Genomic DNA, 16,406 nt, shown 5'->3' on the forward strand with positions numbered 1-16,406 from the left:
GCCATCAATGGAAAGAGAGGCCCATTGGACTTGCAAACTTTATATGCCCCAATATAGGGGAATGCCAGGGCCAAAAGAATGGGAATGGGTGGATAGGGAAGTGGGGGGGCGCTAGGGGGGACTTTTGGGATAGCATTGGAAACGTAATTGAGGAAAATATGTAATAAAAATATTAAAAAAAATAAGGTATGGAACTGGCACTTATGTTAATAAGTTGAATCTTAATTACTGATTCATCAATGTCAGGAGAGGATGGGTCCCTCGGGATGCTGAGGATGTAAATAGATCATCAGAGAAGATACATCACCAAAGGGTTACTCATCAGGTGTGCAGTCTCCTAGAATGTTCCAAACTCTAAAACAATAAAAGAAATCCATGTCTGTTATTTATAAGCTGCCTTGTCTATGTCTTTTTTTTTTTTCTAGTAGCCTGGTCTGAGGCAGACACAGGATTTTTTAAAATGTTGCCTTTGCCAGGCTTTGTGGAGCAAAGTACCTGTGTTCGCATATACACCCAAACCCAGCGGCTCCTACAGTGTGCAATATAAGCTTTCCATTTGTAACATGACATATTTGAAAGAGCAAATCTATTTAGTGGCCAATAAAAAAAGGTAAAACATTTTAGCAGAAAGAAATATGAGCCTAAAGAAGTCCATTAAAGTTGCCTCTGCACAACCAGAGTTAAGAGGTTCTAAAATAGAAGATACTTTCCATGTCGAGACACAGCCATGTCTGGGTTTATTTTGGATAAAGCACTGCAGGTGTTTTTCCTTAGTTTAGATTTAATCTCACTTAGGAGAAAGAAATTAATGTACAATTCTGCATATTTTCAACATCCTGGCCACAGTGGTATATTTCATTTTAATTGAAAAGAAATGTGATAAATACATTTATGTGCAGTTTTATTTGATGATATTACATTTGCTTAGCTTCTAATTTTCATCATGAAAATTCACTGAGGACTCATCATTCCACCTTGTAATTAAGTGTACAGATTCATTGCCTTTCACTGGTTGCCACCATTGCTGAATGTAGATGATTCTTTCCATTGGACCCAAGCCTGTTTTGTCAAGCATCACAGGATTTCCTTATATTATATAAAAACTCCTCCCTATAATTTTAATGTGTGAACCATTTAATCATTATTAATATCTGATTAGCATCTGATATTATCTAGAAATATTCTGCAAAATAAGGTCTCTGCATAGTAATCTGCTGTTTTTGTTGATATTGTTTTTACCTACATCTAGACAAGCATTACTGTGCTTGTGGTCTTATATCTGTTTTGTAAGAGATTCCATTCCTTTAAGCTATTTTGTGAGCTATGCTGAAAGATTACCATCAAAGATGAAACCCAGATTTAAAGGATGAGTTTATTAAAAAGGTTTGCTTGCAGGGCTGGAGAATGGCTCCGTGGCTTATATACAGTGGCTTATACATAGTGATTCATGACAGAGACCGAGGTTCAATTCACAGCATTCAGACAGTGACTAACAACCTTCTGTAGAACAAAGCTTAGAGGATCAGTCACCATTTTCTGGTCTCTGGGGTACAAAATTTATGTGATGCTCCAATACACATGCAGATAATACACCCATAGACATAAATGATTTAAAATATTTGCCTACACTGTATCATATTTGGACTTGTGCTTCAAATAGAGGCAGTGTGTGCTATTAAACAGCATTCCTAAATAGTTCAGATGTAAGTGCAAGGTGCTTTTCCAAAAACTGTAAGGATGTTTTTGTCTTCAAGCCAGTTTACCTCTGAACACCACCTAGTTAATAGGAAATATCGAAATCAACAGTTCACAGGGTTGACCTTGTACTTCAGTGTCATACAGTACAGTGCAGTAGCTTCTTCCTGATTCTCTAGAAACACCACTTTTTATTTACAGGATCATCAGATCAAGGTCTTTTCAAAATTCATTAACACAGCTGACAATGTTGAGGGCCTGTACAATGCTGGTAAGTAGGGCTATGGTAGATAATTGCTCAAGAATCACAGCCTTTGAACTTAAAACACATGCCAGGAACTGGCAGTGGGTACAGAAGAAATATCAACAGTCCATGTTCCTTGGCACTAATGATAATTTTTGAGCACTGAATAATATATTAGTCCATCATGGTTTCCATGTTTTAAGATACTGAGAGCATGTTTATTACCTAGTTTAACAAATATTTGTATAATTAGTTCCTTTATATTCCCAAGAATCATCACAGCAAAAAAAAAAATCATAGAAATGTTATTTAGAAAGTCTGAATTTAAGATGCTCAACTGTGATCAGATGAAGAAATAGGGCAGACATACTACTTGTGGTGATGGATCTTCAGGTTTGCCCTGACAATATATAGTCTTCATTGAGAATTCTCCTTTCATTCTTCCACTCATTCACAAATGTTATTGATTCACATCCATTGAAAATGAATGTTGGAGGATACTGTTTTTGGCACTGGAAGCTTTGTGATATCAGTTGCCGATTCAGCTTTAGTTAAAAGAATATCAAACTGAATATAAACAGCAGGAATAACAAAAACAAAAACAACGGGGGGGAACGCACAAAAACCAAAAGCAAACAAACCAACAAAAAAAACTGTTCTGTGATGTAAGAGCCAGCAAACTTCAGAATGTTTTTACCCATGCACTTACAAGTGTGCACAGACTATTCACAGCATAACCCATCTTGCTTCACATATGAACATTTTTCACTTGGATAATATTTGGTTCTGAGAAATCCCAGTGAATGCTAAATTCCATTAAAAAAACAATATATATCCTGGAAACAGACCACAATCCCATCATATAAGCATATGAAATGTTCATTTTTTTTTAGATTTAAGTTCACACATATAAGTTTTATTCATTTTAATTCAAAATATAGATACCATTATTTCTGCATTTTTAGTTATCATTACATTACTATATTCAAAAGCCTACAGGTGTGTCATTTCCATGCAATCTTACACAGACACATGAACATATGCATATGTGTATTTATATACATGTATGTATTATTGTCATTTTTTCTAAAATTTAGGGTAGAATTTGTATATTTTCTTTAATATAGGGTTTCCCACACAAACAACGTGAGTATACATCCAGAGGATGAGTTGTGGATCTGAACTATCCTTTATCAATGCCTATGCAGTGAACATTTGTCTTTCATCATTTGTTTTTGTATCCATTGTCTTCCCTAATTAGGAGCATGGGCAATTTGAAAACATTTATGACAATTCATGTTTCTCTTTCCAAGACTGAAAACAGAGTCTGAAAAAACAAATGTCACTGCATAACTAAGAATGAACTCAATAGTGAAAATTTGAGCATAAAAAACCAAAAACAATACCTTTGTCTTGGCTGAACACTGCTGGGGCTGGGCTCTGTTCTGACATGCACTTCAAAGATTCAGTGGCCACTCCTGTGGAGAAAGCTTTGACTGTTACCTCTTTTGATTTGTTGATCTGCATTATTTATTACCTGGGGTTTCCTGAATATAGTTAATCTTTTTAGATTGGAATTTCCTTAGTGCCTTCTTTAGTCTAGATTTGAAGGTGATATGTTTAAATTTGTCTTTATAATGGAATGTCTTATTTTCTTCGTCTATGGTGATTGAAAATTTTGATGCATACAGTAGTGTGGCCTAGTATCTCTGGCCTCTTCAACTTTACAGGACATCTGTCCGGTCCCTTCTGGATTTTAGGTCTACATTGAGAAGACATGTGTAACGCCAATATATCTGCTTTTATTATGTAACTTGGTCCTTTTTCTCTTTCAGCTTTTAATAGTCTTTCTTTGTCCTGTTCTGGTCTAGTCAATTTGGTGTTCTGTATGCTTCTTGTACTTTTATAGGCATCTTCTTTTAGCTAAAAAATGTTTCCTTTGTGATTATATTGAAAATATTTACTGAGATTTGACCTGAGTTTCTTCTCCATCTTCTATTCTCATGATTTTTAGATTTGGTCTCTTATATGGTGTCCCGAGTTTCCTGGATATTTTGTGACAGGATATTGTAGTATGTTTCTCTGCCTGGGATGTGCATTTCTTCTTTGCACAATGTCTCAGATTCTCTTTTCCATCTCTTGTATTCTGTTGGTAAGGATTCTGTTTGAGTTCCTAAATTTCTCTGATCCAATTTTTCCTAATTTATTGGTTCTGTTTTCATTTTCAGTTCTTGAACTGTTTAATTCATGTCCTTTCATAGGTGTTCTTTTTTCCTTAGCCAGGATCCCCTTAACTGCTTAGTCCCCCATTTTCTTACATTTCCTTATCCCCCTTCTCTTAGAAGCCCCTTTTCCTTTTTCATAGACAGCTTTCATAAGGAAACTTTTAGAACTTAGAAATAAATACTAAAATCACTTTTTAAAAAAAAGTTTTATTCATTTTTTTCTTTAAGGAACTCTACTTCATTAAGACTATTTTAAGATGTTTTGGTTTGGGGGGGTTGTTTATTTTGTTGTTTGTTTTTGTCCTTCAGCCATGTTGGAATATTCAGGAACTGCTAGATCTAGTGAAGAGATATTATCCTGGCTCTTATTGATTGTGTTTTTACACTGGTATCTTGGATTGGGAAAAAATAATTCTGTAATTCTAGATGTTGATATCTAGTTTTGTTATTGTTGGGTAGGTGTTTTGTTCCTTGGTTTCTGTTGCTCTCTCTGGTTTTAGGAGAGTTTGTTGCCAGCTAGTAGAAAATTCACAATCCTGATAGGTGAGACCACTAGGTGTTTTGGGTGAAATGTGTTCCTAAATATTAGAAGCTGACACATAGAAAAGGACTATAGCTGGAGGAGTGGGATGTTTCTGACAAGGTAGGGGGAACAATAAGAGACAAGAAAGCAGGAGGTCCCATCAGGATCTGCTCAGTTCTCTGGGAATGGAGATAGATAGTTGGGAGAGGCCAGAGCAGAGGGTCTGCTATTGATCTCCTTCCCTCCCTCCTTCCTTCTCTGTCTTTTTCTCTGTCTTTTTCTCCCCCCTCCTCACTCCCCTCACTCTTTCTCTTTCCTTGCCTTTTGGTACAAGCAGTTGGAAGGACGGTTGCTCTCACTATGTGTAAGCAGAAAATTTCATAAACACTAACAGAAATTGAAATAAGTGTAGACACAGGGTACACAGTGCCAGTTTATACTCCAAGACAGCTGGCCTATCAGGCTGTCTGAATTAGGAAGTGACAGTATAACTTGAGTATAGCAAAAATGCTTATTAAGAAAGAATAAAGACTAATGTGAAAGTATCAGAATCTCTGTGCTTTGAAGGCTGCCATGTTAACAGTTTCTAATCTCTGTGAGATTTTCAGTGGAAAACAATGAAACTCTTATATTTTAGATTTTGTTCTGAGGAGTAAGAAGGTAAGAACGTGAGAAAGGAACGGAAACTGGCCTTTTAATGAACTGTCAAATGGAGCCTCAAAGGAAGAGAGACAATAAGATTAAATTTTAGAGAGGGAAGTAATATTTCATTTTCGTATAGATTTCTCTGCACATTTCAGGTGGAAGTGAATGGTTGTGAGGCCTATATCTTAGTGGAACAGTAACCCACTAGCATGTCCCAGTCCCAAGCTCAGTCCACAACACAACCAGTGACATACAATTCTGGTTGTTCTCATATGACCAGGAAGAGTCAGAGAAACAAATATTTATCTAACAGTGTCTGCCAATGTTTGAAGATTTATGAGGTTAACAGCTTAATCATTTTTGGGATCTGGAATCAGAACTACAGATTAATCATTTCTGGGGTCTGGAATCAGAACTAGCTTTTAAACATGAAGAAACTTTATATATGAAGCCCATGCATAAGTTATAAGATTCTAAAACTGGTCTTCTTCAGGGGTAATGCAGATACTCTGTTGAGTATGGGGTTTTATTATAATAGAGAATAAGTTGTCCCTTGTGCAGGTGTGATGTGAGAGATGGTTGCAGAAGATATGGTGGAGTGCTGATGTAAAGCAGAGATTATTTTATAAAACTACATATAAAAATAAAGAAGAATAAATAAAGGGAAAGGTTTTGTTTTGATTTGTTTACATTTTATGTATACCCACCAAGTGTGTATGTGTGTGTGTGTCCATGCATGTGTGTGCATGCATGCATAAACACAGGCATGTGCCTGTGTACATGTGTCATGGTATGCCTCTGGAGATCAGAAGACCACTTTCGGGAGTCAGTTTTCTCCTTCCATCATGTGGGTCTTGTTAACAATCTTAAGTCATCACAATGGGTGGCAAGTACCTTGACCTTCTTGGTCATATCATTAGCCAAAGTTTTATTGTTTTGAGTGACTATCCTAATATCAATTCATGAATTTTTAATTGAAAATTGGTTTTAGAATGAATAATACACTCCTATAAATTCTTTAGAGAGCATATAGCTTTAATTTATGAGCCAAACGTACAATTATATGGTATAATTCATTAAGAGAGTTATTAATAACTGACCACTTTTTTGTGTAAAATTCTCTTTCTTTTCCTCAGAATAAAAGTTTGAAAAACAAATTATTGTCAGGAAGCAAGCTGTGTGGGATTCATGCAGAAGAGGTAAGTACATATGTTATTTATCATAAGTTTAATGATTTAATATTAAATTAAATCTTGCATAATCTAAAGAGCTAATAGCTTTTTCTCTAACACAAATGAAAACTCTGAATAGAAAGTAATTTACATTGCACAAATGAAAAACTAAAAGTGCATTCAATGAAAGTTCCTAAGATGATTTTCTAACTCCTATCTCAATTGTATAGATTGAATCTCCCCCAGTAGAAAATTACTAGATGCCCTGTGAATTCTCCTATGCTTTATGATATCCACCAAAAAAGTTTCTGGGGTTAAGTTTACCTTACCAAAAAAATACACCCATTTGTTGTTTGTTTGTGTATGTGTGTGTGTGTGTGTGTGTGTGTGTGTGTGTGTGTATTTTTCTGTGCAGCAATATTGTCTCATGGATTACTCAAGGAGTGGCAAACATTATCCTGAGAAATACATATCTAACCACAGTAGTCAGTTTTATCCAGTTCTGACCTGATCCTAAGTGTAATATAGAACCATAACTTGTAGGGACTTTTAAAGATAGTAGTAGAGTAATACTGAAGTTTACAAGTAAGTATAATTCAAAGAGAAAAGACAAGAATCCCTGTGTCCCAGGGGTACTTAGAAAGCATGCATAAAGATAAATTGCACATGGAAATCCCATGGATGATAAAGAATAAACCTGAAAGCTTTTCCATTCCAAGAAGACATGATGCCTGGGATGGAAGGCAGCTTACTTAGAGAGGCTGAAAACTGCTCAAAAAGATCCATCGTTGTCTAACTATGATTTTAACCCAACTCCCCTTTGTCCTGAATCCCTTTCCATCTCCTTTCTAGAGATGCAAAAGGAGAATTTTCTTTGTAGAGAGAAATGTTGTCATGAGTCAGTAAAGAAAAAAAAAATATATATAATCTTCCTCACTCTTTGTCAAATCAAGTTCACAGACTTAGGCAAAACTAAAAGTCCAAGATGTATTCTAAGGCAAAACCATTATCAAAAAATACCATACCTCAAAGTTTACATGGAATACAATCCTGTGGAGAATAAGTTTCCAATAATATATGCATATTTGGTGGAAAACTCAAAGACATAGAACGCAAATGTTGATTCTTCTTGAGTAGAAAAATCAAACTGAGTAGTTTGTAGATCCAATCCAGGGAATTGTTTTATTTTATTACATTGTGCTGCGTTTGGACAGAAATAAACATGACATTGTTCATATTATTAGGATTGTTGAAATATGGCAAATGTGGATTTTTGACAGTTCTGAATACCTTGATATAGTCTGCAGGGGTGATGTTTTGAATACGAAGTGTCTGAGACAAATGGGATGCAGACACTTGCAATACCAGCACTTTGTGCTATAGAGTCAGGGAGATCAGGAGTTCAAGGTCATTGTTAGCTAGGATAGTGATTTTGATGGAGGCATGAGCCATGAAAGACTCTATCTCCAGAAACACAAAAATAAAAAATATCTGGGTAAAAGCTACACTATAAGACAATGAATATTTTGCCAGGATGCCCACAAAATTCAAGTACATGAAAGAAAGGATCACTAGAGACATTGCTTATGTTTAGAAAATTAAAAAGGAAAAATTAAATAGTCCCTACATTTATACTTTACCCTCTTCATTCAAGAATTTTTATATATTCCCTTAGCTCAGTAAAAATTAAATATCATATGTTCATTGCTATGTTCCTCATATTATTTCCTTAGTGGGTGAAATGCAGTAAGTTCACATAATTAATTCATTTTTGCTGTAGCTTGTTAAATATTTATAGAACAATATTAGAGCTTAATATTCTGGGTAACAAGGGAAATGTTTACGCTGCCACAACAGTATTTTAAAACACTATGCGCAAAATTCTGTGACTTGATTCATCATTATTATTCAAAAGAAAATGGCAGTCTTCTCAGCTGGAGAGAAGCTGAAGGGAGAGCATCATCTGAGTCACCAACTCTCAACTCTAGACCCATGCAAGAATGGAATGCGCTGTGATTTGGCAGAGAAGAACATGTGCTATGGCTTGTCCTGGAGAGATGTGAACGACTGTGTATTCCCTGCACATAGGGCACTAGACACAGAATGAATAAACGCAGCTGCATCACTGAAATCCTCACTGCAGCATAGGCAACACCTCGAGAAAGCTACACCTCTGGCCATGGTGCATATTGAAGAGAGCTTAGTGGGTTAGAGATTCCCCTCTACCCAGCAGTTGCCACTGTTTATGTGACTATGCTGAGGCTGCCATGAGTCTTCTGAATTCGTGGGCTTCCTGAACCTGAACAATCATTAGTGTCCCAAGTCTTGGGAGCCTCCCTCCTCCCTCTAAGAGCTGTTTCAAATCAGAGGAAATAGTTGTACAACAAACATTACAAACAAAAAATGCTATCAACACCATCTGCCATCACCACCACTATTATTTCATAGAAAGAAAGCTATTGGAACATAAATTTGTAAAATGGAATCTCAGATTAGACAGTTGTCTTCTAAATGAGACTAAGGGGCTAAAATGTTCCTTCATGGCTGCCTACAACTGCATCATTTTCTTCTAGCTGGCCTTATTATTCCCTGCTTTAATTAGCTCATACCATGCAGACTCCATGGTCTTCATGATCTGAAATTTAATATTGCATTTACAATTATCTATATATAAAAGTAAAGTCACTGTGATCCCAAAAGTTATATCATTTGTTAGAGTCTTCTTTCTTTTGATAATCTTAATAAACATAATTATTGCTGTCAAGTTAAAACAGTATTTTATATGGGTTCAAATTAGCATGCATTCCACAATAGGTATATTTCTTCAGATGTCTCTGTTTTTGAATAATCTTTGTAAAAACATCAGAAAGGATTTTGCTTATTCCTGTACTGATAATTAGATCTGGATGTTATCTTCATGATAACAAAGGGCAAGAAAACTACCATGGTCTGGTCACTAAATGCATAAAAATATAGGGGGAAAATCTCAATTTAATTCTAGTTTTATCTACTAAAACCACTATCAAAAGGCACTTTAAATATTGATGGTTATAAGAAAAAGTTTAAATCATACTGTACAACTTCTATCTAAAACAGATTGTAAATGGATATCATAAATGGTTAAAATTAGTCCTTTGTGACTCCTGAGAAATAAAGCACTAATTATGAGGCAGAGTGAAGATGGCATTGGACAGGTCATAGAAATACATACTATGTGCAGTAATGATTTGCCAATTCCTTCCTACACTTATGAACACTATGTGAGAGGAAGTCTGTTTCCCTGAGAGATTCTTTAGCTTAGCTAAGAGTCCTGAATACCAGACTGGGACAGGACTGTTGTTTACTAAATGAGTGGCATAAGTACTTATAGCCATGTAAATAAAAATCATCATAGAAAACAAAGTTAGACTGAAGCTAGGCTCTGAACCAGTATTCATTATTTTGGAACACTTGGGAAACTCTGATGGAGAACAGTTGTAGGACCTATTAATTCCAAAGTAAAAGTTCCAGAGATTGGAGGCTCACATGTAAATATTGTTTATTAAGAGCCACTGACAATCCTATGTTCTCACTAGTAAATTTTGGTCTCCTTAACATAGGACATTTCACACTCACTGCCCCTGTCAAGAAAGGATAACTTTTGATAGGCATGAGATACTTTTTTTTTATAAACAAGCTAACTAACTTCAAACAGCCCTGTTACCAACTTCTTTTTTAAGACATATACTTTTTATTTGTTTACAATCTATTCACATCACTCTCTTTTCCCTTTCCTCCCTCATGTTTTTTCTTCCAAAGCTCCTGATCATTATTGTTATATATGCATATAAAATATATAAATTTAGTCCTTTGGGCCTGTTGAGTGTTGTCTGCATGTATGTGTTTTTAGAACTGACAATTTGGTATTGGATAACCAATTCGAGGTCTCATCCCTGGGAAAGACTGATTTTCTTCTCCATCTTGGAATTTAATCTGGGGTTTAAAAGGCTTTGTTTATGCTATCACAGTGAATTCATAAGTAAAGCTGTCCTGAACCACTTCACAAATCTTCACGTGATTTCAGATCAAACAACATGCTAATTTTCACATCATTCTGATTTTAGGATGTGTGTCAAAGAAGTAAGGACTATTCTTTCTTAAGTTTTGTACATTCGCCCATGCTCATGTGTATATGTGCATGTGTGTATATGCCCATGTGGATGTTTCGCCCTAGTAAAATATGAGGATGTATTATTTCAATAGTAGAAACTCAGTGAACAGAGGTACTCACATTAAATATTGGTAACTGTATCTTTTCTAAAAGACTGGGGGTATATAGTTTTCTTTGATAGGTTAGAGATAAATTATCACAATACAGATAAATGCTTGTAACAATATGTCACTGGGAATAATTGAATTTGTTTAGCATTTTTATACTTATAATGACCCTGCTAAATGTGTGTATCTCTGCAACCCAGTTCACCCTTAAATCATAGAATTTTGTATTCTGTACATTTGTTTGCTGATCTCCATTGGAAATACAGTGCTTTAAAACCTGGCCATCCATTTACACTTACCCACCACTGATCTTAAAAAGTAATTAAATAAAAACAGAAAAAAACTGCATTTAAACATCACACATTCACTTGCCACTTAAAATTAGTTTGTTTATCATGCCTGAATTACAGATATTTTGTATGTTGGGTATAGAGTAGAAGACAGAATGTTTATTTAAGTAACATCTTTGTAAACATATAAATTTTTGAAGAGACCACAAATTTTTGCTTCCTGACCCAGATGGCTGAATGTCTGATGCCAAAGCTAAGTTTAGTCTTCTCTGTTGATAATCCAAATTATGGGATTCCATTTGACTAGGCTGAAACATTTATTCCTGTGTAGTGTGAAAAATTCAAAACTTCAGAATTGAAAATATAAGTGAGCAGAGGCACTAATGCACATCTCTACTTTTACAGTCTAAAAAAATCCAAGCCCAGCTGAAAGAGCTCCGTTATGGGAAGAAAGATTTGTTATTTAAGGTAAGCATCTTTCCTGCTTCCACTCCAAATTGCTGGCCCAACACCTAAGCTGCCGAACATATTACTTGAAACAATTGTAATTGCTAAACTTTCTAATGAAAAATTGCTCTTAGCTGAGTTCAGATTCCCTCTATTTTCTTACCTCTTAATTAAAGAATATAGGTCCATTTGTTGTCAGTGGCAGAGTTGATTCTAATGTAGTAAAGCTCCTGTAAGTCATTATGGTCATTATGAATTTGGGTGAATTGTCTTTGGTAGATTTCCATAAAATAGAGGATACTTTGAGAAAGTTTCAGCCCATACATTTTACTGGTGACCTTGCAATCTTAGCAAACGTTTACTGATGCATTCAATCACAAGTCTATCTAATCAACATCTGAACTTCAGAAATCTGAATCTGCTGAGAATGTGAAGAGATGAATGGCTACCCTCGGGGATTCTCAGTTCTGAATTTCTGGTCTTCATGAACATTATCTTCTGTCATAGGAGACTTTGTAGATGTGACTACATTACAGATCTTTACAAGGAGAGATTAAATTTGTTATCACTGATTTAAATGCTTGGGTCTTTTTACCAATGAAGCAAGAAAGTCAAAAGAGGAGCATTTGTGCTCATAGAATTTGAAGAATAAAGGATAAGTGAATGATTTCCCCAGTTTCCTTGATTTAACCCCATGGCATTCATTTCATATTTGTTATCTTAAAAACTATAGAATTTTTTGTGTTGAATAATTAAGTTCATGAGAATTCCTTACAGCACCAAAATCAAATTAGCCTGTTCATTCTCATCCAGGCACAGAGAATAAAGGCCCTTGACGTGAATTCTTTATCTATCTGCTTTATCACCTGCAGTACTGGGATAGACATTTAGGCTTTTATAAGTAGGTATAATAATATGTCAGTAAAATGAGATTAATTTTATATAATATTTACTTCTTAAAACATTTTAACTGTAATGATCACCTTAAGTGAAAATTTGAGTGTTACTTTCACTGATATAAATATTTTACTAACTGTGACAGTGAACTGATTTTTATGGAGAATCGAGAACTGGTGGAGTGCTGTACTGCACTAACTCTGGGCTTTAGGATTACAGGAAATGTGCTAATTATGTTAACTGGTATTTGTATGTAGCACATTATCCTGGCACATTGTGACATATGTTCTTCCTGCCTTTGATTTGGTGCCCTTTAATCCATAGTCCCCAGAGCCCTTAGAAAACATCTGGACCTGTCAGCCATTAAGCTCCAAATACCTGGAGAAAATTGTCATTGTTTATGAGTAATTTCAATAGAGAATAAACAACTCTGTGTAAGTGTGATTAAAGAACAAGATCTCATAACTGATTAAGGGATGTTCAGAAGAGCTTGTCTGTGCCATCTCCCTGCAGTCTTTCTGGCATGTGTTCATTCTGAGGCTTGGCCTCTCACCTCTGGAATGTTGTGTCATCTATTACCTGTGATTAACCATTGTAGATCAGAGTGTGTCTTGTGGTTAGCCCTTCCAAAGACTCACAGAGAACGGTGTTTTATTGGTCAGAGTTATGGCTGCTTTGAGGAAGAACTAGTTTCTATGACTCTGTGGCAAAGGAAAGAAGGTTGGAAAAGTTTACAGAGAGAATATCTGAGACTTGTCCAGTGTTGTTCAGTTGAAAGTATTGAGCACTCAAAGGTATCACATAGTGAGCCACTAACATTTTGTGTTTTATCCAATGCTTGGAGTGTGTAGTTATGTCTAACCTTCACACAACAATAAAGAGGAAATATGGACTCTATTGCACAAATAACAAATCAAGGCCTTTGAAAGGATCCTACACATAAATGCCACAATTTATTTGCATATACACTAGCAGTTATTTATTATTTAGTATTTATTTTCAAATCATGTGGAAGCCTGAGAGCAATGGCATATGCGTTTAATCCCACCACTCAGAAAGCAGACAGGTGTATCTCTGTAGGTACAAGGCTAGCCTGATCTACATATTAAATTCCAACACAGACAGAGATACATAACAGAGAGAGTCCTAAAAAAACAAACAAACAAAAAACAGTCTTGCATTGTATGGGTCATATATGTGTTCAATGCTTACAATATTTCTGGATAACTAATTTAAAAGATATCACGTTAGAATTATGCTCTTGAGTATAAGACATACAAGTTTATTAACTTATTAATGTTGTGGCCGGCCAGCAGCTCGCAACATGAACGGTTTGACTGAGATGGCCACTCGAGCTAAGGGAGGAACTAGACGGGGAGAAAGTAGAAGCAGAGCCAAGACAGGTTCTGATCAAAGCTCAATTTTACTAGTTCCAACATTCAGTTATAAAGGAAGGGGGAGGGAACCCGATTACAATTAAAACTAAATAAATTTTGAGGCCATGTTACTTCTATGTAAAACATAAAATATAAATAGCTTCATTTACCTTTTCATTTACACTACTAATATGAAAGATTATAGACAAATAGATTGATAGATTGATAGATGATAGAGAGATAGATAGTAGGTAGATAAATAGGTAGATGATAGGTATATACACAATTTTAAAAGATTACATGTAATTCTTATTAAATATGATGACATGTAATTTTAATAGCTATATGTATTTCTTCAAATGTATTCTAATATTCAAATGTTAAATTTTACTGAAAGCTCAAGATTTATTTTTAATAATTTTGGGCAAGGAGCCAATCCTAAAGTTTTAAAGAGAATTACATATAATGTCATGATTTTTATGTAAGAGTTCTGGATGCATGCTCATGCATTTGTTCAAAATCTTTTATTGTGCATGTGTTCCACTTCAGCTACAGAGGAGTCTGTTCTCAGTGCTTGATGAGGATTGTGAAGCCCATAAGTGCATTTCAGTGAAGATGTGGAAATATCTGCAATTGATCAAAAGTTTATAGATTTGCTCCAGGCATCTTTTTCTTGTGGGGAACTGTAGCATGAACAAGTTTGTTATTAAGTATTTTGAAAATTTAGACATTTAGGAAGTATTTTTGTGTGAGGAAGCTTTCTTCTTCCATTCTGAGTTCTCTTGTTTGTATATAGGAACTCTTTCTAGTGGTAAGTGTATATAAGCCATGGTGGGTCTATGAGTACATATCACAAGGCTGGGTTTCAAAATATATTATAGATGTTATTATGATTGTATTTAACCCCATTTCAGACTGTATCAATTCTGGATATTGCTGATAACCCTTTTATCCTTTTCTACTGACTTCCCACCTAACCTCAAAGTCTCATTTCAAAATTTGATACAATTTCCAAAACTCATTCCTAGCTGGCACTCAGATGTCAGGCTTTATGCCAAGGCTCAAGACAATTTAAATATTTGGTGTAGGTCTGGTGCTTCTGCAGAGCCACCATATTCAGATAGGTTTGGATAGTTTGTGTCTCATCACTGTAGTGGAAATTGAATGCTGTTGTAGAGGTGCAATAGAAAAGTTGGAACTGTGAAGCCTGTAACATTTCTTGATGTTACTGAAGATAGTCAAAATAAAGACAGTAATTCTGTTAGCAAACTTCCCTTTGGGTCTGAGGGTTGGGTGACCTTGGGTTTGTTGATTTACCTTTGCATACTCCTGTACTGGCCATCAGGTTAAGTTTATGCCTTGGCCTCCCAATCAGACTTCCCACTGAAAAGAGCATTTAATTTACACTAGATTAAGGTGATTCCATATTTTTTGGTATAGAAGGAGCAGTAAGGTATCATGAATCTTTTGTGGAAAATCATTTCCCTTCCAAAACTGTCTGGAGGTACTATACAGATCCAACTCTGTGATCAGATGCACAAGGTCACAAGAAATGCTATGATTGGGGGGGGGGGCTCATAAATGTTTACTCATCCTACTTTTTGCTTTTTACTCAGAAAGTTAATTACATAAATACTAGTCATAGGTTATTTTAGTGTCTGAAATTATAAAATAAAAGTCACAGCATTTTTTAGGTACATGGTTGAGCATCCTGAAGAGAGCAACAGATCTCATTTCTAGTAGATACTTTCCTCAAATATCTCCACTCTCCAGTTAAAATACAGAAAAATACAGAAATATCTCTATTCCAAACTTAAATTTTCTTATCATCATAAAGTGAAAGAAAGCTATAAACATTCATGAATTCTGCACTTTGTATAATTTTTAAAGAGCCTTGCTTGCCTATCCTTTCTCCTAATGGCAATGAAAGCAACTTCAGAGGACAGAACCAAATGGCTGTCCTTTGAAGGCTCTTTTGGCAACATCATTAGATGTTTATCCTCTGTCATGACAGGAGACATTTCAGATCTACATAAGGGCTGGTGATGCACCCCTTTACCCCTAGTGCTCTGGATGCAGTGGCAGGTTGGCCTCTATGTGTTTCAGCCCAGCTTTGTCCACATAGTTAGTTCCAGGAAAAACCAGGCTTATACAGTGAAACACTGTCTTAGAAAACAAAGACACAAAGCCAAATCTACATTTGTAAATATCCTTGATTTTGTTCATACAAAATTAGCATTATTTATTCACTTACAAGGCTGTTTGTTAACCTATGCATAGTAAGAGAGATGAGTTACCTTTTTTTGCATTTTTATTAGGTATTTTCCTCATTTACATTTCCAATGCTATCCCAAAAGTCCCCCATACCCTCCCCCCACCCCCCTACCCACCCACTCCTACCTCTTAAGATGATTGAATGAAAAGTTGAGCCACAGACACAGCACTTTATAAAAAGGAGAGACAGACAACTGTAAATTTTATTCCTGATAGGACCACAAGTGCAGAATTCACAGGAAATGTACTCTGGGGGTCTTTACCAGTGGTAATACAAGCAGTAGAATCATTAGGCCTGGATTGGGTAAGGCAGTCCCAGAATGCTCATGTGGAAAAACAAGTTACATCTGCTATCATATTC

The 16,406-nt window shown here is 35.5% G+C and overlaps 1 protein-coding gene across 4 annotated transcripts in view; it reads left to right on the forward strand.

Moving 5' to 3' along the window:
- The window catches only part of Luzp2 (leucine zipper protein 2), a 371,192-nt gene that overhangs the window by 273,650 nt on the left and 81,136 nt on the right, over positions 1 to 16,406 (forward strand). For all 4 annotated transcript variants that reach the window (XM_021168299.2, XM_029479976.1, XM_029479978.1 and 1 more), the window contains 2 exons: positions 6,469 to 6,531; positions 11,457 to 11,519. In XM_021168299.2, coding sequence (XP_021023958.1) covers positions 6,469 to 6,531; positions 11,457 to 11,519 — 126 coding nt within the window. The remainder of the gene's footprint in view (positions 1 to 6,468; positions 6,532 to 11,456; positions 11,520 to 16,406) is intronic.

The sequence above is a fragment of the Mus caroli genome, chromosome 7 (genome assembly GCF_900094665.2).
Source record: "Mus caroli chromosome 7, CAROLI_EIJ_v1.1, whole genome shotgun sequence".
Classification (NCBI taxonomy): domain Eukaryota; kingdom Metazoa; phylum Chordata; class Mammalia; order Rodentia; family Muridae; genus Mus; species Mus caroli.